At 46.0% G+C, this 24,091-nt stretch overlaps 1 protein-coding gene across 1 annotated transcript in view; it reads right to left on the bottom strand.

Moving 5' to 3' along the window:
• Positions 1–9,974: 9,974 nt before the first annotated feature.
• Positions 9,975–24,091, bottom strand: part of LOC119462446 (uncharacterized) — a 120,993-nt gene continuing 106,876 nt past the window's right edge. The window contains exon 7 of the mRNA XM_049672033.1: positions 9,975–10,463. Coding sequence (XP_049527990.1) covers positions 10,343–10,463 — 121 coding nt within the window. The 3' untranslated portion in view covers positions 9,975–10,342. The remainder of the gene's footprint in view (positions 10,464–24,091) is intronic.

Raw genomic sequence — 24,091 nt, 5'->3', positions numbered from 1 at the left:
GAATTACAGCAAATGATTGAGGACCTTAACCGAGAAAGTGTAAGAATTCGGTTGACGATGAATATGCAGAAGACAAAGATAATGTTCAATAGCCTGGCAAGGGAACAAGAATTCAGGATTGCCAGTCAGCCTCTAGAGTCTGTAAAGGAGTACGTTTATCTAGGTCAATCACTCACAGGGGACCCTGATCACGAGAAAGAAATTTACAGAAGAATAAAATTGGGTTGGAGTGCATACGGTAGGCATTGTCAAATCCTGACTGGGAACTTACCACTGTCTTTGAAAAGTGTACAATCATTGCATTCTACCGGTGCTGACATGTGGGGCAGAAACTTGGAGGTTAACAAAGAAGGTCGAGAACAAGTTCAGGACCGCACAAAGAGCGATGGCACGAAAAATGTTAGGCCTATAGTTAAGAGACGGGAAGAGAGCGGTGTGGATCAGAGAGCAAACAGGGATACACGATATTTTAATTGAAATTAAGAGAAAAAAATAGAGCTGAGCAGGCCATGTTGTGCGTACGATGGATAACCGGTTGACCATTAGAGTGACAGAATGGATACCTAGAGAACGGAAGCGCAGTTGAGGACGGCAGAAAACTAGGTGGGGTGATGAAGTTAGGGAATTCGCAGGCGCAAGTTGGAATCAGCTAGCGTAAGACATGGGTAATTGGAGATCGCAGCGAGAGGCCTTCGTTCTGCAGTGGACATAAATATAAGCTGATGATGAACGTAAAGCGTGAACAACAATGGCGACAGAGGACATCCTTGCTTGAATGCTTGTTGAATTCCCACAATTTCATTACTTTTCTGACCTTCCCATATAGCCTGTATTTTGTTGTCTCTATATATCTCCCTCAGTAGCTCCACAAGATCGTCATCTATGTCTTCGTGCTTAAGAATATCCCATAACAATTCCCTGTCTACGTTGTCGAAGGCTCCCTTAATATCTAGAAGTGTTATCAATGAAGGTCTATTCTGAGCTACTGAAATATTTATGCACTGAGTTAGTACGAACAAATTATGCACTAAGCGTCTGCCTGGCCTGAACCCATTATGTACTTCCCCAAACACATCGTTTTTCTCTACCCACTTCGACAATTCTAATTTTATGGCTTTCATTACGATTCTATATATCACTGACGTTACTGTAATTGGCCTGTACGAGCTCGTCTTATTCTTATCTCCTTTGCCTTTGTAGATGAAGTTCATCTTGCTTTCGCACCATCCAAAGGGAATTTTCTTTGTTCTAATCACTTGCTCTGTAGCATTAGTCAGCAGTGCCCTGCTTGTTGGACCAAGGTTTTTGGTTAACTGTATTGATATTTCATCGGGTCCTGTTATTAGGGACATTTTCTGCTGCCTTTTTCCAATAAAAGCTTTCTATGACAAATTTTGATTTCTCATGCCTCTCTGTTGTTGCTGGATTTGTTGTCTGAACTGCGCTTTTTCTCGTGGCGAAGTTATTCCTATTAACGTCGTGCCTCGTGCTTAAGAATATAACAGAACAATTCCCTGTCTACGTTGTCATAGGCTCCTTAATCTCTAGAAGTGTTATCGATGAAGGTCTATTCTGAGCTACTGAAATCTTCATGCAGTGTGATGTACCGCAGTGCATCATCTCCTTCGTTCGATATGGTTCCAGAATCTTTTTGGAGCGCCTTTGTCTCTTTTGTGAATGTTATGCACCCAACGTTCACTTGCATATTTATGGTTCTCTTGCACGATCTCACTCGCCACTCTTTTCTTTTCTCGGTATGTGTTCCATCTAAGGAGCACCTCGTCTTCGTGTAATCTCAACTTTCTGGCTTCTCTATGAGCTCTAGATGCCTCTTTACGCTAATCTATAGCTTGCTGTATTTCCTTGTTCGACCACGCACGTGGTTTCCTCTTTCCAATCCAGCAATTGTTTTTCAGTGTCTGCCTTATTTCCTCCTGCATAACGTCTACCAGTTCGATTGCTGTAGGAAAAATATCAATTTTCTTCTCTGTGTTTTTTGCGATCTCTGTGATTTGTTCTTAATTCAGTTTTAAAAATTCCGAGGCTATTGGTTCGTGTTCAGCGTTGGTATCTCTCCCAAACTTTAATGCTTCTTAAATGTCTATATTCACTACCCCGTCAATTTTTTCCCATTTTCGTCTCTTATCATTTGGTCTAGTTGTTCGTAAACCGTTTCTGAGACTACGGCGTAGTCGATACATGACTGCCTGTTTCCGCATTACCACGTTACCTGTTCATTCTCCCTGTTAACTACTATAAGGTTCTGTTAATCACACAGATCGAGCACTAGAGAACTGTTGTAATCGGTATATCCGTCTAAATCATCCATGTGCGCTTTCATATCTCCCACTTATATCACCTTGCCCGATTTACTGAACTCATTAATATCGCTTCTGGTGCAATCAACCAATTCTTTATTTTTGTCTCTGCTATCACTACCTCTCCATACGTAAGCTACTCCCAGTCACGTCTTTTTACCTTGCCTTGTGCCACTAATCCATAAATGCTCTTTACATGTCTCGTTTACCCTTTGCCACTTCAGACCTCGCCTAATTAGTATGCCTACGCCTCCGCCTTTCCAGGACCCGGTCATTCCGTTCCACCCTTCCCATACAAAATTGTCAATAACAGGCGACTGCTGCAAATCTCGTGGATGCGTTTCGGTCAAGGCGTACACGCTAATCACTACATCATTCCGCTGCGTTTGAATTTCCAGCCATTTTTCCTGCTTGCGTCCACCCTTCATGTTAATATATCAAACTTTACCATCTCTATTCTTATCCTTTGTGCGTGTTTTCCTATCTCCTGGTAGTCTAATTCTGCCCTTTACTGGTTTTCGTACGTTCAATACTTAATCCTGCTTCCTGATTGCCTGGGGCCTGCCTAAAAAAGCTACAGCTCGCTCCGCGAATCGACGTCCAACTGATGTTGATACACTTTAGCGAAAATATATCCCGTCACGCTCAAAAGCACCTTCGGAGCTTGCTCGGTGCACTTCTCTGTTGATGTCAATGACCGCAAATTAATTGCTTTAGATAAAGGACAAATTTCCCTGTTTACTGCAAGAATTGCCTTCTCAATTTCATACCCCTGCCTTTGCTGCTCCGTATAGATAGACTGATGGTAGTAGTGATCCTCAGCAGTAGTTACAAATTTCAAAGGACGGTCATGCAGCCTGTTTGCATGAGCTGTGATTCTGTGCATAAAAACTGAAGAGCGTGCAGCAACTCGTAACACTCTTACTGTTTTTATTTTTGATATCAAAACATTGGGAGTTTTCTTTGGTTTGGTGACAAGCTAGTAACCACCAGAGCTATGTTTGCGGTTACAACTCGATGAGACGTTTCTCAGCACTCGCTACATATTTTGAACATACGGTGACCAAAAAAGGGGGAATATGAACAATAAGGCATTGTTTTTGTTCCATAACCCGCACCACTTTTTCTGTGGTTGGCACAATTCAGCTGGGACATTTACTATAGTGCAGTCCTTCTGGCTCACCTAAATTGTGCGAATTCCCTTACTAGGCAGGTTTGCATGACTTTTGTTCCAGAACCTGTTCTTCAACACAACACACTGCCTTGTGATGCGGTGGCAGTATCCAATATTGCGTCTGTAATTATTTTTATAAACTGTATTTTGGCCTTTCAATAGCCCATGTTACTGTAAAATGTTCACTCTGTCTCCTCTCAAAACTTGATTCCTTTATACCATCTGCATAAATGTTGCATTACTTTTAAAAATGTATGCTGATGCCGCAATGTAATGAATGCCGCAACAAAAACATTCCATGTTTTTCAGATCTTTGGAAATGTGTACGATATTTTACGTTATTCTACCTAGACTTGCTTGTCTCTATTAGGTAAACTTTTATGCTTACACTAGCATTATGCATTCTGCCTACCTTGTTTTTGTGCTTTCTGACAAACCTATTCCTGCGTGTGACGTGTTTCTTTTCTTTATTATGAAGCTCCTTGTAGGGCTTGCAAGCATGAAGGACAATAAATAGGATAATCACATGACACCTCATTTAATTGTATTGTCTTTCTAACATTTGTTGGAAGGTTTAACACGCTGAAAGAGCTATTTTAGATTGTTATTTTCGTTGCGCTGTCAAAACTTCTGTTGTGCTATTGGAATTGCAACGTTTCTTTTTTCTTAACATATATATTTGTTCTTTGAACAATATGCATCTGTGTGCTTTTTGTCTATATATATAAAGTGGCAATAAAAGTTTAATTTTATTTGGAACTTAGTACAGGTCCTTTTTTATGTATATTTAAAGCAGAGACGCTATAGTGGATTGCATTCAAGCACACGGCTAATTTAGTATATATATATATATATATATATATATATCTCGGTCAGATGCTTGAATGTATCTCGGCCACTATCGTAGTTTCTATGGATATGTATATCTGACATTATATATATATATATATCCGGGAAACGTACGACATATATCCTACCCCGATATTCCAGATATACAAATGCATTCAAGCGATATATATATATATATAGTGGAACCTGATTGATACGATTCTGCTTCATACGTTACTCGGAGGCTATAAACAATGGCGCACAACAATGCGTCAAGAAAACACGTCACGCTGTGTTTTGTGTACTACTAAGGCAAACAGCAGTGGTGCACGCAAGTTGACATTTCCATTTACAATGAAGTCGCCACTCTTGTATTGCACTAAACTGCTGAAGAAATCAAACATTTGCCGTCAACATCAACGCGCATTATCGTCAATCAAAGCAAACAGCACAGAAAGCTTCGCTTACGTCCATTCCCTCAGTGCGTGTGATCCGCATGATTTGTTTTGCCTTTTCTTTTACTGCTTCCGTACTGTGCATATATCGTATAGGATTTCTTTACGTTGTAGAGCACGACAATACGACGCGTACAAATAGCTGCTTCCGCGCAATTGCCGCACCATTAGAGTGGCGGCTTCCTAAGCACAAGCTGAACCATTTCTTTTGTGTTTTGCAGTTTCACCGGTCAGGTAGCTATACTGGAGATCATCATACACATGACCTTGTCATCGACCGCCCAAAAGGAGGCAAGCACAATCTCTGAAAACACCGGGAGGTAACTGGTTCTGGGACCACGTGATATCCGAGACCACGTGGCCATCTGGGTATATAAAGCCTGCCACCTTACCGGGCATCGCATACGGCAGCAGTGGCTGCTTCCTAGGCACAAGCTGAACCATTTCTTCTGTGTTTTGCAGGTTAGTGGTGCACTCATCGCATTTCAGAATACAAATTGTAGTTTTAGATAGCTGCCGCTGCTGCCCGATCTTGAGTGTACGTCGTCTTTGTGTTACGACTAGCGTGTAATATGAACAAGGAAGTTTCAAGAATGCAACATGATTTCAAAGATGAAATGAGAAATGAGTGGAAACAAATGAAAGAAGCGCTAGAGCGAAGCATTCAATCCGTAGAGAGAAACTTGCGCACTTAAATTGATGAAATGAAGAAAAGCATGGATTTATTCAGCAAGAGCCTTGGTGATACAAATGAAAAATTGGTGGCAACGTTAAGTGAAAATAATGAGCTGAAAAAAGAAAACGAACTACAACACAAAGTTTCTACGCTGGAGAAGAACTTGGCAGATTGCCAATCGAGCCTCTCGCAGTCCAAGCATTACTCGCGTAATCGAAATCTTGAAATAAAAGGAATAGTCGAGAAACCAAACGAAAATCTGGTTGAAGTGTTTAAGAAAATTGCTGAGGTGGTTGGCGAGCCTATAGCACGCGGGGACATTGAAGTTTGCCGCAGAGTTTGTACAAAAAAGGAAAATCAGACATATAATTGTTTAGCTTCAACGCCGTGACAAAGGAGACGAAGTTCCTCAGAAGTCACGCAAGAAAAGGCTAACAAATTCATCCCTCGGCTTGCCCACTGAATCTCCTGTGTTTTTAAATGAACACCATTGTTCCGAAGTGAAGAAAATGTCAGGGATGGCAATAGCACGCAAACGTGAACACAGCTGGAAATTTGTCTGCACGAAGAATGGCATTATTCATGGACGTCGCACAGAGACTTCACCTGTCGTTCGCACAAGGCGTGAAAGCAACCTGAGCAAAATCACAAGCGTTTAACAAACCGAAACTGACACATTCGTACCTGAAGTAGAGATGGTGCCTTCAGGCTGTGTGATTCCTGAGGAAATCATTACGAGACACAAAATTAGCAGCGAAGCAAAGCTGCTAACATTCATGCACCTAAACGCAAGGTCACTGTTGAACAAAAAGGATCAAGTCACCGGGCTAATCGAATCATGTAACCTAAAATTTGACGTATTGATGTGTACCGAAACTTGGTTCAATGATGACTCAGAACATTATGTACTTCAAGGATACGAGCATTTCTTCGTGAACCGCAAGGGAAGCAGAGGTGGCGGCGTTGCACTTCTAACTTCTCTAACAGGGTATGATATTATTAGGGAATATAGCACAGCTACAGAAAATTATGAAGTTTTATGCATAAAGAAAGGAAAGACCGTATTCAACCCCTTAATGCCAGCCACTCTGCTTTTTTTTAGTTTTTAGGCAACCTTCTGTCATACGTAAATGAAAATGACTATCTGCTTACACTAGGCGGGGACTTCAACATTGACATGATGACTATTTCAGCACCTACTGTGCAGTTTGTATCTATCCTAGAGTGCAATGACTTCTACAGCATCATCAGATCACCGACGCGTGTAACCGTCACTACATCATCATTACTAGACACTTTCATAATAAACTCGACTATCGATAGCACGACATATGGAGTAAATAAGCCATAATATCAGCGATCATATGCCTATATATTTTTTTCTAGAACGAAAGGCGCCGTTAAAAGTACGTGCACTGGAAAGACAACGTACCGCAAGATAGCGGCTCAAACGCTAGATAAATTTAGAGAAGCCGTGCGCGAAATAGAATGGAGCGATATTTTTGCCATTGAAGATGCCAATGAGTCATATGATAAGTTTATGAGCAAACTCAAAACGACGTAATAGAAATCATTTCCACTTGAAAACTATCGGAGTCGAAGAAAGTCGCGCAAGCCGTGGATTTCGAAGGAAATCGTTAGGCAAATCAACCTAAAAAATAAGCTTTATCAGTTTTTTATCAAGTCGAAGTACTTCTCAAAGTTGAAAGAACATAAACAGTTAAGGAATAAATTGAACAAAGAAAAATAAAAGGCAAAAAACGACTACTACAGCCGTATATTTAACAATGAATGTATGCGCAGAAGTGACAAAGTGTGGAAAAAAATAAACGGAGCACTAAATCGGAAGCCAGTCGATACACGAACAGATACGTTGAACACTGAGGGCACTTTTGTAGGTGGTACAGAACTTGCGAACCATTTTAACAATTTCTTTGTCAAATTAGGATGACATCCAATACACAATGCATACAACTTCATTAAAGAATATTTATTCCTAAAGCCTACTAGCATCCCTGAGGTGATTACATTTTCATCCTTGAAAAATAGCCACAGCCGAGACGTAGATGATTTAGAAATTAGGCCAATTAAGTACGTCATGGACTTACTTGCACCTGCAGTAATGCACATTTTTAATATTTCCCTCTCAACTGGAGTTTTCCCGCGCAATATGCAGGTAGCAAGAGTTATAGTTATTCATAAAGGAGGTGACAAAAATATTGGCAATTATCGACCGGTTTCTATACTTGATGTGCCATCAAAGGAACTCGCAAAAATTGTTAACTGTCCTATTGATAATTTTTCGCAAAAAGTTAGCTTGCTAACCGGCTGTCAACACGGGTTTAAGAAAAAGCGGTCTACGGAAACCGCCTTAAGTATACAGAAGGTCATTATTCTAGAGAACATTGAAAAAAAAATACTTCGGACTTTAGGGTTATACTTAGACTTCAGCAAAGCATTTGATAGAGTGAACCATAAATTGCTGCTGATAGAGTTGGAAAAATACGGCTTCCGAGGAATAACACTTGAACTTATCCGATGTTATTTAGAAAGCCGACATCCGTTTGTTGAAATTATTGAGAACAGATCACAGATGAAACCTTTGACAGCGGGTGTGCCCCAAGGTAGCATCCATGGCTCAATATTTTTCCTGTATTACATTGATATTGTACAATTAAGTGATATGTGTAAATCTTTCGCGTATGCAGATGTCTGCTCTGTTTTCTTCACAGGGAAAGGTTTAAAAGAAATAACGCCTATAGCAAGCTCCGTTTGTTATGGACTTCGAGCAAGGACTAAGGCAAGCGGCCTCATCCTCAATGAAACCAAAACAAAATGCGTTATTTTTCATGCTCCGGGAAGCTCTACTACATTGGTGGATAATATTGTCTTGTGTCTGTATAAAGATAACATTACGTAATCCATAAAAACCCTAGGCGTAATATTCACAGCGCAGATGTCCTGGAATGAACACGTTAGTCATGTTTGCTCTAAGGTACGAAAAGTTGGTGTGGTAAATCGGAATCGAAGTGCATTACCTTTTAAAGTTAAGCGTCTCATTTATCATGCTCTTTTCCATTCACACCTGAGTTACTGTTCACTTATATGGGGTAACACTACCACGCAAAATATTCAAATGCGGGAAATACTTCAAAAGAAAGCGATTCGGGCGATAGCAAACTTCTCTTTTTTTTAATACACGCAATAGCTTTTCCAACAAAACAGATGAATCAGAGCTAGTATTGAAAACATTACTAAGCTATAGAAATGCTATGTTGGGAAAACTCGATTCATTCCTTCCCTGGCAACTTTACAAGAAAGTAGAAGTACATATTCATATCCTCACCAGGCACCATGGCAGATCCCTTTCTCGCGTACTAATTATGGCTGTCTACGCCTTAAACATACACTACCTTCCCTGCTTAAGTATTTCAACCAAGAAAATGTTGATGTGTTATCTCTAAACAAATCTAAAATATTGGATTTGTTCTTATAGATGTGTATTGTTAAATGCTCTAACAGTTCCGCAGAACTTATGTGCTCTCGTTGTGTTTATGCTTCAGACTTTTTAACTATGAACCCCAGAATCCAGGTTTCTGCTGCAACGATTGCGCACGGGCCGCGCGGCAGGGCTTGCATTGTGAACTGGATGCTGCAAAGCGCGTCTTCGCGCTTCTAAACTTCGAGGATGTGATGACGCCCTATAGGCTACGTTGCTGAGGTATCTGTCGCGAAAGGAGCAGCCTTATATACAGATTTTCTTTTTCTATTTTTAACATAGATCTGCATATGTATTTCCAAGTATGTCAAATAATTTCTAAAAAAGGTTTCCTGATGGTAACTTGTGTTTATTGTATACTTTTGTGAAATTTGTTATGCACATATATATATATATATATATATATATATATGTGTGTGTGTGTGTGGGGGGGGGGGGGTGGGTGGGTGTATATATATATTGCTTTTGCATTGTTATGTTATATGCGATTGAGTTTGTCTCAAATCATAATATGCGAGATAACAGATTGAAATTGTATACTGAGAGTTATTTTACAGAACTGTATTATAACTAGTTTCTATACAATAACATGAAAGTATCTGCATGTACTTGTGCTTGGAATACTCCTATATCAACACTTTATGCATGATTGTATTGATACACCAGCCGCTATATACCGTGCCTGCCTGGGAGACCGGAGCTTTGTCAAGCCGAACAAATTTCGGCTTTTATTCCGGCTCTACCTTCTCACCTTGTGTATCCCCTGGTGAAATAAACATGATGATGATGATGAAATAGGCTCCGGTTGTGCTCGCTTTCTACGAACACTACTTTCGTTGTGTTGCTGTTGCAACCGGTTGCAACTTCGCAACTGGATATTTGGCTTGATGAAAAGAGCGCTCGTTTCGATAAAGCAATAGCCAATTGGAGAAGTGCAACGCACGGTATGTTCGCAAAATAACGCGGAACAACTGCTGCGAACATCTGAACAAAGAAAATAAGGACAACTGCTCTGGTGTAGAAAATGTTTTACTTTTATGCCTTCCTCCGAAATGAGTATTACGATACCTGTAACCATGTGTTTGCGTTGCACTGTAATTCACAGAAATATTGTACGGTTTGTAGAGGGCTGTAATCACGTGTAAAAATCACAAGCTCTCAATTTATAAATACCAGTGACAAGTTGAAAAAAAAGTGACAGACAACCAATGCGCTTTGCACCTTTTATGAGCCAATGTAGGCCATCGTACATTTGAAGGAATTACACTAAGAGATTTTGCGCGGTGACCAGAAAATACGAGACCCTTTGTCTTAGAAATAAGCCTTCAGAAAAAATGCTGTCATAAAAGAACCGTGTGAGGCGGGATGAGACGCGCAGCTGGTTTGGACGCTTCAACAGCCTTCGAAACCCGCTAGGAACCAATCTGGGAAACCATATCGACTCCCGGGATCGGTTAGGCGCTTGCAGACGACCTCGCGGGAAGATGGCACGTACTCGAAAAGGTAGACACTCCTGCGGCCAGAAAACAAAGACTGGTCACTCTGTCCTCAGTGAAAGCATGATACGTGTATGTCGGAAGTTCAACCTGAGAAGAAAACCGCCTCTACAGTAACAAAAAATGACAATGCACTTATGTCCACTCTCGGCAGAAAGTTCTAACATTCTCTCAGCAAAGCATAGCGATGTAACACACTTTGCAGCAATATAACGTCCGTGTACATTTATATGCCTAACAATCTCCACTGAAGGTCATCACTGGAGGCCAACAGCCAAGGTCCAGCTGCCGTCGCCGCGGCAGCTTGCGCAACAGTAATCTTCACCCGGAAACGTGCGCGGGAAGCGCTACGTGCTTCGCATTGTTAGCAGGAGCACCTTACCGTCAATGATGTTGTTTGGACGCTTGTTTCGTGCTTATTTATTGAAACGAATGCTGCGCAGCATGTTGCATGCGTGATACCAAAGAATGTATGCACTGCGCGCTTCAGTTGCTGAAGGGTTTCTTGTTATTGTTTTCTTCCGTGAGGAATACGTCGCGGAAAATCCCGACCAACTAGGGGCTAACAGATTCGCGATCAAACTGCCTTTATTTACCTGGCTAAAGAAAACACAGAACTTCCTGCATAGTCAGCAAATAACTGCAACTTTGAAAATGTTGAATAATGCTTAGTGGTTACTGATTGTGACAATATATTTGATTCCTGCGTTTTTATTGCTATAGAAGTAGTTTGTTTGGCTACATGAGACCTTTTACACTGCCATGCACCTACCAGCGATCTTATTGCACTTTATGCCCTTGCACTACATCTCTCCTGTAGCAATGTTTGCTGGTTTTATGAATTGAAGAGAAACAAACCGGTCCCTTCCATTCGAATCACAATATTCAATGCTGCTGACGAGCGCGATTGTTCCTTCGTGCTTCTGGAGCACACGAGTCAAATCATATGAGCCCAATGCGAACTTAGCTTCACGAAGCAAGCAAGCTGACTCACGCACTCGCTCTACATCTATAGTCGGGTACAACTTTAGAAAACAGGAGACGCCCCGCCCCGCCCAGTTGACCGAAGCGCAGCAGCCAATTCCTCCGCGACTAAAGAAACAGTCCCGCTCAATAAATTGACTGCTTCTAAAACACGTATTTGTCGGTATAAATAAGATTTGTGTATCTTGACGAGTGGTTTGGTAAAACTATCATGACGGAAATGCTACAGCACATGCCGGATCGCGAGAGAAAAAAGTTGTCGCAGTTTCACCTGAAAGGCGAAGCATCAATTCCGAAAGCAAATTTGAAGAGAGCTATACGGAGTAATGATAGCAGCTTTATCAGCTGTATAAACTTGGATATGCAGCAGCCCCGGCAACACGCAGAACTGTTGTCGACGCCGTCGGCGTTTTGCCCGCGTTCGCTCAAAATGCGTGCGGCGTTGGTGACTGTTGCCGGAGCCTCCGATATAAATAGGCACTTGGTGCCGCAGCTAAACGTCGCCTCCCTTCCCTCCCCCTTCCCCACGGCCTTTCGCGCGTCGGAAGAAGGCACGTTTGCTATATGGTGATTGTAGAGGATGAAAGAGACGCCTACTTCTGCAGCCCCTTTGGTGCCCACTGTTGCCCAGGAGCAACAGCCTAAAAACAATTTTTTAGGAGCTAAGCTCCTTATAGCGGCACCCGTTCCGTCCCCGTCGTCGCAGTAGTAGTGTGTAACCAGTCTGAGAAAAATGAGAAAAAAGATTCCGAAGTTGTGTCCGTAGCGCGGAATCGAACCAGGGACCCCTCGCTTCCGAGCGCGCGGCGTTAGCCCACTACGCCACGAAGCGCACATAGACACACGCACCACGATGGCAATAAATACCCAACATTAACGAAAGGCCGCGTTTCTAGCGCGTTTCTAACGCGTTTGTGCTAGCGCGTTACGGCCCGTGTAAGAAGCTGGTGTAAGACGCTGCGGCCTCTCCGCCTTACCTTCAACGCGTTTCGAACGCGCTGCCCAAGGCGGTGGCAAATCAAGTTCAAGTCGAGGAGCGTTTATGAATACGGGGGGTATACTCTCTCAGCAGTCATGTGATGGCGTCGGCAAACGCGGTGCACGTTCCGGCATGTGTAAATGGCTGCGTAAGACGCTGTGGCCGCTCCCCCTTACTAGAGAGTACTGCACGTTTCTAACGCGTTTGTGCTAGCGTCCCCTTAAGCGGGAGATCCGATGATTCCCTCCGGAGCTTCGCCCACTCAGGAAGACGCGGAGTGATCGGACGCGAGGCGTATCGGCTCCGTCGATTTTCGGCTGGAACCGCGGAAATCTATGCGTAACCCCTACGAAACCTGCAGGGCTGCATCCGGGAAGTCAGCAGGATCCTGGGGAGACCGATCTTACCCAGGTACGCCCAATTCTCGGCCATTTAGAGCAACTTTTCGCATCACCACGTAGTGGCCGAGCTGGACCTAACGGCTCCAGCTCCCCCGCCGCTGGCTGCGGAGACGCCCGCCGGCCAACCTCTCAACATGGCATTGCTTGAACAACGCGGCTACGACCCCACGACTTTGTCGTGGTCGTCTATCCCTGCAAACCAACCAGAGGATGGCCCACCCAACATTTCGGCGGAGCAAGCCGTCATTTTTCAAGTCGTCGAGAGCCGGCGTCGCCGCCGGCAGAACGCACGAGGAGCAGCCGCGTCCAAGACTCCTCTCAACAATTCAGCCAAGGGAGACGCTCCCGCTCCGTCGTCGTCTTCTAAAGCTCCACAGAAGACTTCTTCACCAGTCTCCAAGTGGACGCCAAAGCCAACGGTCAGGATGAATCCCAACGACTACGTGATCGTGCTCAAGCCGCGCACTACGGTCGCCCTCAAGACAACCTTTCAGCAAGGTGAGCTCGGCGCTGCCATTTCCCAACTCATCGGTAGGCAGCACATGAACGCCATCACAATTTCTCCGAATTGGGAACAAAACATCATCGTCTGTGGCACGCAGAATCCCGAGGTAGTTCAGAAGCTGCTAACGGATTTTCAACTTAACACCAGCAAAGGACCGCTCCCGCTTCACGGACACCTCAAGCTCACCGGTGACGTATGTCGTGGAGTGATTTCTGTGCATAACCTCGAAACCACTGAGTCCCTGAAACATAGTGTGCAGTGGCGCGGTGGTGAACTAGTACACGTGCGCAAGCTGGGAAACTCCAATGTGGCTGTGCTGACTTCCGAGGGACGAAATGTTCCACGTTACGTCCACTACAACGCAGAACTGACTCCCGTCAGGGAGTACAAGAAGGCAGTGCCAGCGTGCTACCGTTGCGGCACACTGGGGCACCGGGCGGACAACTGTCCCAACCCGGTCAACGAAAGATGTGGCCTCTGTGGTCAAAACGTGGGGGCTGGTACTGAGGGGATGGCCCCCCACGAATGCAATCCAATGTGCATAGTCTGCGAGGGCCCGCACCTCACCGGCTCCCGCGAATGCACCGGGAAATTCATCAGGCTTCAGCAGCCAGGGCCCAGGACATCGGGGACCCCCGCAACATCGAGGCGCCAGCCAGCTGGCAAGGCGCCAATCACGCCACCCAAGGGAGCCAATCCCGGCGCGACACGGGAGAGTCACGCAACCGGGCGGCAGCAAGTCAACCAGGAGACGCCAAGCCGCGGCGTGACGTCACCCCCTGACAAGACAGCAGCAGCAACACGCCACTACCTGGAGAAGCGGAGTTCCCAGCTCTCAGCGCTCCATCTGGCGGCGCCGCCCGCAACCAACCTAAGGTAGGCAGCTGGGCAAGGGTCGCCTCCTCTCCTCCCCCTCACCCCTCCTCGCCCACCAGCACCGCCGAGACGCAGGAACTCAGGCGCGAGCTCGCCCTCTTGCGAGTTCAAAATGAAAAACTAGCCAGCGAGCTAAACTCGCTCAGAACCCAATTCGGTACTCCGCTCTCCTCAAGCGTTGAGGAAGAAAACATAACAGACAGGGAGCTTCCTACTCCTATAGAGAGTCGCGTCGCGGCCCTGGAGACCCAGGTGACCGCGATTGAAACACAATTGGCTGACCTCCCCAAAATTATCCACGACACCATCGCGCGTCAGATGGACAGTGTTATCACACAGGTGACGCAAGCCGTAACTCGCATTATCCAAAAATGGATACAAGACAATCAGCGCGTCCTTAAGCGCGTAGGGCCCATCAGGGATGATAACCGCCCCTCAAAATTTAACAGGGTCATTCCCGATGAGTCTGACTTTTCGGAAGACTCCTGCACGTCTGCGCCGGGCACTAGCGGACTAGGCAGTGTTAACGTAACCCCACCCTCCGTATCCGACCATGGCCCCCAACCCTAAGTCGCGAGCCAGAGCAACTCAGCCGCTTACACTAACACAGTGGAACTGCAGGGGTCTCAAGGACCGCAAGAAGCGGGCTCATCTCCGCCTCTACCTTGAGACCCTTGAGTTCCTCGTCGCCGTGGTTGCCCTTCAGGAACCCGGCGCCGGCGTGAAACTCACCAACTACACTACATTTCAACACAACCCGCAGACATGTATACTTGTTCACAAGCAATATACTGCGCAGGAGGTCACACTCCCCACAACACCGCCTTTCTCGTACACGATGGTGTCGGTGCTGCCTCTAAAGCGGTCTGACCCACCTGTACACATTCTGAACATTTACTGCCCCCCGAAACTTAAGAGCGTTACGTTCAGCGAAATTTTCACGCAAGCCATGCAGGTAGCGGGAAGGGATCCCCTCCTGATCGTCGGCGATTTCAACGCCCCGAGCAGGCTCTGGGGGTACCCCCGGGAGGACAGGCATGGGAGGAAGCTTGCGGAACTTCTTTCCACACTTGGACTCACCCTCCACACTGACCCCGCCAACCCAACACGTGTAGGCAATTCAATTCAACGAGACACTTGCCCGGACCTCAAAATTACACGCAACATACGCCATGCTGACTGGCTGAATACAGAGGACACTCTCGGTAGTGATCACTGTATAATCAACACAACAATCTACATGCGTCCCCTAAAACGCTCACTAACACAAGCTCGTGTGCCGGACTGGACGACTTTCCGCACCTCTCTACCTATCGTAGACCCCCTCCAGTCGGGCTACGATGCCTGGTCCAAAGCGCTCTCGTCGACACTCAGACAACACGAAAAGCAGATACAGCTCACGGACACACAAATGGACGTGGACAATCACCTCCTTCATCTTTGGGAGGCACGCCGCAGCCTCACCAAACGATGGAGGAAACAGAAACATAACAGACGCCTCAAGAAGCGCATCCTCGAACTCACAAAGCAGGCCGCGGAATATGCCGCTCAGCTAGCCGACACTAACTGGGTGGACCGGTGCAACGCGGCTGCGCGCCAGATGTCTGGCCGCAACACATGGCGCCTGTTCCGCGCTCTCATCGATCCAACACAAACACGCACGCAAACCCAACGCCACTTACATAGGGTCATGCACAACTTTACAGGAACGACAACACAGCTAGCGCATACGCTCAGGGATCGATACCTGTGCACCACAAAGGACCCCCGGACAACCGCGTACTCGTATGCAGGCAAAGAGAACACGGAGCTGGACACCCCGTTCCAGCTACATGACCTCCGGGCGGCCTTAAGCAAGATGAAGCGTGGCACTGCACCCGGGTGCGACAAGGTTACGGTCAAACTCTTGGCTAACCTTCCCGACAAAGCCTACGCCGCGCTCCTCAAATACATCAATAACATTTGGGACGGTGAGACTCCTCTCCCTCTCGACTGGAAGTCGGCTCTCGTGACCTTCATCCCGAAGCCCAGCAAACCTATTGATGTGGAGAACCTTCGCCCCATCTCCCTCACGTCTTGTGTCGGCAAGTTGATGGAGACGATGGTGCGAGACAGACTATCCGACTTTCTCGAAACACAGCACATTTTCGCGGACACCATGTTCGGTTTCTGCCCTCAAAAGTCAGCACAGGATATACTTCTGCAGCTCCACCGTGACGTCTTAGATCCTGTCGAATGTCCCCACAATGACAAGGTGGTCCTGGCCTTGGATCTTAAAGGCGCATTCGACAACGTCAAGCACGAAGTAATCCTAGACCACCTCAGCTACACCAACTGTGGCCACAAAACATTCAATTACATAAGACAATTTCTTACAGAACGCCAAGCCTACATACGCATACAATATGCGGAACACGGACCATACATAATCGGCTCGAGGGGAACACCTCAAGGCGCGGTCCTGTCTCCCCTCCTCTTCAATTTAGCCATGCTTCATCTTCCCTCCAAATTGGCTTCTATGCCTGGTATTCATCACGCTCTTTACGCGGATGATATCGCAATCTGGGCCACGCAAGGTAACCTGGGCCACATGGAGTCCTGCCTGCAAGCAGCAGCAACCGTAGTCGACGACTACGCAACCTACTGCGGACTCCAGTGCGCCCTTGCTAAATCTGAATTTGTCCACCTACGTCCCTCCCCTCGGGACACAACTCAGCTACGCATCATTCTCCCCTCGGGGCCGATCCGGGAGGCCAAGGAGATCCGCGTCCTTGGCCTCTTCATACACCACCAACGCAGGGCCGACACCACCCTGGCCAAACTTCGCAAGGTGGGAGACCAGGTGGGCCGCATGGTGCGCCGGGTTTCCAACAAGAGGGGCGGATTACGAAGCAGGGATGCATTGCGGCTTGCCCATGCTTTCGTAACAAGTAGAATCCTCTACTCGACCCCCTACTTGCACCTGCGCAAACACGATGATGACCAATTGGAGGTCATCCACCGGAAAGTCATCAAGCGGGCTCTCGACCTCCCGATCACCACGTCCAACCAGAGACTTCTGGCCCTGGGCTTGGTGAATACTTTCCGGGAACTTCGAGAAGCCCACTTAGTCAACCAATACACGCGTCTTGCACAGACCCCGTCCGGTCGCCGCCTCTTGGACCGGCTACACATCAAACACGACTACCACATTGAGGAAAGGGTGAGAGTGCCAGAACCCTGGAGACGCGCCCTCCGGGTCCGACCCCTTCCCCGCAACATGTCCAAAGAAGACCATAGCGGTCGTCGCCAGGCGCGCGCGAAAGCGTTGCAGCGACACTATGGTCACCAACAACACGTGTATTACGTGGACGTTGCCGGCCCACACCACGGGGGGTGGTACACGGCTGCAGTCGTACACAACACTAACACAGTTAACGGGCTCACTTTTAAAGCCTACAGCGCAACACACGCGGAGGAGATTGCCATCGCTCTGGCCCTCACTAATCCCACGTCGACACACATCATCACCGATTCGCGAGGGGCTTGTCGGAACTATGAGCTGGGGTGGGCCCCCCCGCTTGCCCAGCGCATACTCCAATCTAGCTGTCTATACTTTTATCCAACTCCGCGTAACCTGATTTGGGCCCCCAGTCACCAGGGACTCCAGGGAAACGAACAGGCCGATCAGGCCGCCCGCGCACTCTCTCCCCGGGCTGTCTCCCTGTCCTTGGAAGCCTACTCCCAGTCAGACAATCTGGCCCTTTCATTCAAAGAAATCACCGATTACTATAAGGAGGAGCACCGGCGTTACCCGGCCCCTTGTAAGGGACTGGATCGCGCTGACGAGCGCCTCCTCATCAAAATTTTTACCAACACTGTACTGTGCCCGGCGGTGCTGAAGCATTTCAACCCATCCTTTGACGGTGCGTGCCAGTTCTGTGGGGAGGTGGCTGACACCTTCCACATAGTATGGGCGTGCCATTCAAACCCATCCATCCCCCCCAACCCCAATCCCACCAGAGAGGACTGGGAGGCGGCCCTGCTCGGCTGTCAAGACCTCAAGAGCCAAAAGGCCTTGGTTCAACGGACGCGGGCGGCGTTGCTTGCCAATGGGGCCCCGAAATAGGGGCTCCACCCAGTACTGTGAGCGGAGGAGGCCAATAGGGCCCTAACCCAATCACCTCTCTGCAACCAGGTCAAGAAATGTTTTTCACCACCATCGCCCACTCATCATCATTCACCCCGTGGATATGCTGTGATTTTTTTTTCTTGAACGCACCCTGCTGAACGATACCGCTGGCGCCATGTATGGAATGTACCAAGACTAGCGAGCCTCACATGCTTGAAGTAAATACGTAGAGATGGCAGCACCGCTGCTTTGTTGTTTTTCTTGACTGTTCTGAGAGGTGCCAGCGCAAGGACCGCACACGCGAGTAAATTTGTTCAGCTATGGCGGTATAGGACACTACTGTGACAACTGCCAGACTTAGAATAGCTCATCAGGCCTTGTACGACATTTATGAGGAGGCTAAACGGTGTGGCTGCAATTTGCACAACAAACTTTTACTCGCCAAAAGTGGTGTTGCCCAGGAGCAACAACGGGCATATGCGGAGGCGTGATCACATGTAGACAGATATCGCTTGTGGCAGTTTTTTGCTGTGCTGAAGGTAAAGCAAAGCAATAGCTAGAGTGTTCATTCTACCGAGCAGAATAAGGGTTCGTCATAAGGTCACAATTTTTGTCTTTCATATATACACGGCGATGTCAAAAGAAAAAAAGTGGCTGACTCATGAAGAAATTCAGGAGCTTATCTTTCTTCCGGACGGTCCGCAGGTCTCATAAGGAGCACGAGGCTACAAGAACCCTTCGTTCCAACTCCGACCTCCACCCGGGATTCACCGACGTGAGGCATCGCTTCTATACCGGCTGTGGTTGGGAGTGGCTTTCACGAAGGCGTACTGTGCTTTGATTGGAATGACCGAAAGTGCCACGTGCGACGACTGCGGCAGCCAAGAGAACGTAGAACATGTATTGTGTCACTGCGTTCGATTTCAGTCGGAAAGACAAACTTTATCGAACGCATTGCGACGACATGACGATCGACCGTTGTCCGTGCAGGTGCTCCGTGAAGACCGTCCCCATCGCTCGTCAGCCCACAAAGCTGTGAAGGCACTGTTGCCTTACTTGAGGACGACTGGCCTATGTGAACGCCTTTGAATTGCTCAGGCCCTCCGCGTGCGTGCGCGAACTCACCGTGTCCTTCCTCCCCCCCCTCCTCTCTCTATCTCATCTTTCAATTCCCTCTTTCCCGTCCCCCAGAGTAGGGTAGCCAACCAGACGCATTTCTGGTTAACATCCCTGCCTCCTCTTTCTCTCCTCCTCCTCCTTCCGGACGGTGATTTGTCTAACGCTGACTTCGACAGCGACCCGGATGACCTCGGCTATGATCCGAGAGATGCTCGAAAATTGATTGATACCTGTCCACTAGAAATAGTGACCAATCTTCGCGATTAAGAGCCATGCGTAGGGGATGACGATGGAATGTCAAGCGATAATGTTGAAGCTTTGCCGGTTACTTCTCGTGCCCATTCGGTGGCTCAGCGCAAGAAAAAGAAAGAAAACGTTCGCAGAACATGGAGGAAAGAAGACCTTTCGGTTGATGACACTGACTGGAATAAATGATAATGGAATAGGAAATAATATTTTAAAAAATAATAAAGATAATAATAATAAAAATTATAATAAAGGTAAATAATAATTATAAAATAATAGTGAAATAATAGTGGAATAATTAATAGTGACCTATGTCTCCTTCCAAGCCGCAACTGCTTCAAGCATTCCATGTGAAGTAGGACCACAGATGCCCAACGTTGCTCTGGAGCAACACCTCAATAGGCAGCCATGAATAAATATAATTTTTTTCTGACAGCGTAATTCGCATATTTGGTCCGTCCTTTATGCATGCTAGAGTTCCTGTGATGCTCCTTATAAAAATAAAGTTTTGGGCATCAAAGGGTTAAAGGAGCACAGCGCAGAACGCTCGTTTGTTCTCCGCCGTGCGTTCACTCCCCGTGAAAGCGCGCGTCCCTCGCTCCCTTTCACTCGCACATACAGCGTTCGGCGCGCGCTGAGCCGTGCTCCCTCAAGGGCTGCAGAAGATAGCGCTAACCTTTCCCTTTCCCTCAAGAACCACTTACCGCGGCGACGATTTCATCTCCATTGACGTCATACGGAACCTCACGGCGACGGCGACGCCGACGGCAGAAATCTGCTTTTGAGTGTCCATATAATTGCTATCGCAATAAAAGGGGGTTGAACAGGTGGAAAGAGATGCGACACTTCCTCTCTCAGCAACTTTTGTGTATTGGGAAACATTACCTGTTTCGCACACTCTTAAGGAAATTGTGTTCTGTGCGAAGCCTCAAGTAGAGCGCTTCTGTTTTTATTGCAGTATTGGCAGGTGCAGATGAACTGTTCCGCGTTAACAGGGAGGGGGGTTCGCGGAACAAGTTCTTACTTTATGAAACAGCGTACAGCTTCTGCGTGGCGGATTCCTTAAACCACTCCTGGATGGTGAGGTGATATTCAAAGTGCTGAGAAGTCTTCATATTAAGGGGTGATTCATTGGCACTCTTAATGTAATATGCTGCATCATTGCCTGCAAGTCCAACATGTGGCGGTATCCACTGAAACTTCAGAATGAAATGCGTATTGCTGAGCTCCTTAGCTAACATCAATGACTGTCGGCCGAACTTTCTGCCATACAATGCACGGGATAATTGTTGGAGCACCGCTGACAAATACGAATGGATGATTGCGGGCTGAGAACGCGTCCTCAGTTTACGAAGCGCTGCAGCAATGGCCGTTCTTTCCGCATTTTCAAGAAGACCAACTGATCCAGAGGGCCAGATCACGCAGATCTAATGAAGCGAATCTAATAAAGCTTGCTCTTAAGAGGAAGCTTTAGCTCGGGCCCAACTCCGATGCCGCCTATTCAAATACATGTAAAACGCAGAAACGATTTTCTGAGATAACCACCGGGCCGATTTTACTTAAATTTGTTGCACATGGTAGAGAAAGATTAATTCTAGTGACTGTCGGACGCGAAATGTCGATTTCTGGCCTGCATTATTTAACTGGAATTTTCAAGGATTGGTAAGTTTGAAAAAAATAGAGGCACAAAGTTTACAAATTCGTAGTTCCGCACCTATATAACAGATATCGCAGACCTGTGAACGGCATATATTAGAGCATTCAAAGCAGACAAATTTGGTATGCGAATTTATTTCTTACATGAATTTGTTACATTGTTTACAAGGATATTGCACAAGTTCTACACAGAAAATAGTAGTCTATTTTAAAGACATGTAGAATATAGAAATTTTGTCCACTTTAGATTTACTATTCTTTGCAGTGTACAAGATTGTGATATCATGTTTCATTGCTGAGTTAGAGTTGTAAATTAGATAGTTTCGTTTTCTGAAGCTCTGCTATTTTGTCAATTTTATTAAACAGTTGACGACTTAAATAAAAAAAATCGCAACCAACAGTCACTAGAGTTTCACTTTTCTTTCAACTGCAACAAACTTCATCAAATGTGGTGCAGTGGTTGCCGAGAAAAACGAGTTCTCGTTTTGCATGTACTTAGGAGCACCAAAGCTAAAGCTTCCTCTTAAGGCGGCGGCCACACCGCCAGCAACTTTCAACGTATTTCGCTTTACCACCGGTTCGCCACCGCCTCCCACGGACCCACTCCCCATTCTACTACACACTACCAACTGAAAGCGCTAATTCTACCAATTTGAAATCTACCAATTTGAAAGCGCTAACAAAATATGGGCGCGAATGATGGCCCAGTAGCACAATTTACGTCAGAAAGTTAGGCATTCGAGAACTGCGTGCTTGCAATCATAATAATAGTTTACCAAATTGTCTAATAGTTTACCATGCCCTTTTGTCGCAATCATGGCCAAGTTTAGACAAGTCAGAGGCTTGCCTCAGAGGCATAGATGTTCTTTTTACCCCGATGTCCCTATTTCTTAGCACCTTGCTGCATCCCGGCGAAGCTCTCATTTCTACCACATATAGTATCATTAAAAACAAAATAATGCAAGATGTTTTTTAATGTTCTTTTTCCAGTGTCTGTGGTGTTTTCGAAATTTTGAGAAAAATTAAGATGGGTTTTGTATTTTGATTTTTAATAGTGTTCATTTTCGTCAAAACTTCACATTTGAGGCAAACTGTAAAAATGGAACTTTGTGCTACCACAACAATATTCAGCAACATCGTTGAATAGGTTAAGGTCTCATAGCCCACAAAATTTCAAAAGGCTATATGCATTAGTTTAGTAGATAAAATTTGTAAATATAGCAAATTTCCAAAAGTGTAGCAAATTAGGAATGTTTTCTAAAACACTTCCGTTTTGCACAGAAGCCTCAAACAACGCTTGCTGACTCTTCTTTAAGTATACGTTTTACTGAAGAAAATGCATTCTTTGTAGCCATAATATTTTGTATTTCGCATTGTTGTGAAAATGGCGCCTGCAACCTGAAGAACTTCGATATTTTTTTTCTCCTAAAGTATCCATTTGTCAAAGAAGGCAAGTTCACTTACGTACTACCGAGTGATATGCGCACAAAATATAAAATATTGAATGAAATCTAAAATATGAATTTTTGGACCCGCGTTGATCTCTCGTGGAATCACCAAGGTGCTGTTTCACAATATGGCACCTTTTCATGTGCACTTCTGGCAAGCTACCGTATGCAATGATGCATAAATACATTAACAGGGGTAAGAGACGAAGTAACTGTGCAAGACACGTAATGCTTTTAACATTATGTATCTGTCAATGTTTCTGTTGTCACAGCTGATAGAACTTTCTTTGGTGCAAGTTGGTTAATCACGTTGCGGCAACAGCACAAGAAGCAAGGTCAGAATAGTAGGATAAAACAAAGCAAGATGGCAGACTGAGGAGGCAAGGTAGACGAGAGAGAATAGCTTTAATGACATAGAAGAGGCCAGCCCTGCTATTCACAGGACTTGGTGCTTTGAATGAGACGAGTTAATGGAATTGTAAAGAAAGTCGTAGCTGCAGCATGCTTACAAGAACAAATGCAAAAATAAAGCGATAGAAATAGGAATAAATACATACACGCACTGAAGAACTCACATATTCACACACATGAACACAAACGCGATCGCGAAAACTAAGATCTAAAATACAAACAAGGGCAAAATAACAAATATACACAAACACACAAGAAAACACGCACACACATTTAAAGCAGACGCGAGTAGAACCATTAGGAGTCAGCTCACAAGCAGCTGTGCCTACTTTGTCGTACTTTTTTTTAATGTACATATTGGCTCCGTTGCCTTCACTCTCATAGAAATTTTTTAGTAGCGACATATCACGACAAAGCGCAAAGCTGTGTTGTGAGAAAGCAAGTCGAGCGCTGGCAGCACAGCTTATGCGCGATTGTGTCACAGCAGGCTTTCTACAGCTGGCGCGCGCAGTGAGCGAAGAGTTCTAAGCCACACAGCGACGCGAATTCGTGCCAAGCTCCCTTGTAACGGCACCAGTGTATCAGTCATAATTTTATATTAGCATTGAGGCTGACATTAAGAAAACAAACATGCTTCCAAACGCCTGACCGTTACCAATCCAATGACATTCGTTTAAGCAGCGCGTGTTAGTCACTGATTGTTAGCATTGGCGGAAAGCAATCAATCGACGGTGCTACACAACACTCGAACGACCCTGCTAGACGGTCGGCTATCTTATCACACTGCTGCCAACGATCGGTCATTTGCACGCTGAGCTGGCAGAAACGAATCTTTGCGTTGGAGGTTGCTTTCAGAAATCTTTTCTGTTGAGAAACTCTCAGGTTGGTTTCATCCGCGCACGCGTTTCT

This window comes from Dermacentor silvarum, chromosome 8, assembly GCF_013339745.2.
Source record: "Dermacentor silvarum isolate Dsil-2018 chromosome 8, BIME_Dsil_1.4, whole genome shotgun sequence".
In the NCBI taxonomy this organism is placed as follows: domain Eukaryota; kingdom Metazoa; phylum Arthropoda; class Arachnida; order Ixodida; family Ixodidae; genus Dermacentor; species Dermacentor silvarum.
Note: the sequence above shows the minus strand (reverse complement) of the source record. Positions and strands in the feature narration are given on the sequence as shown.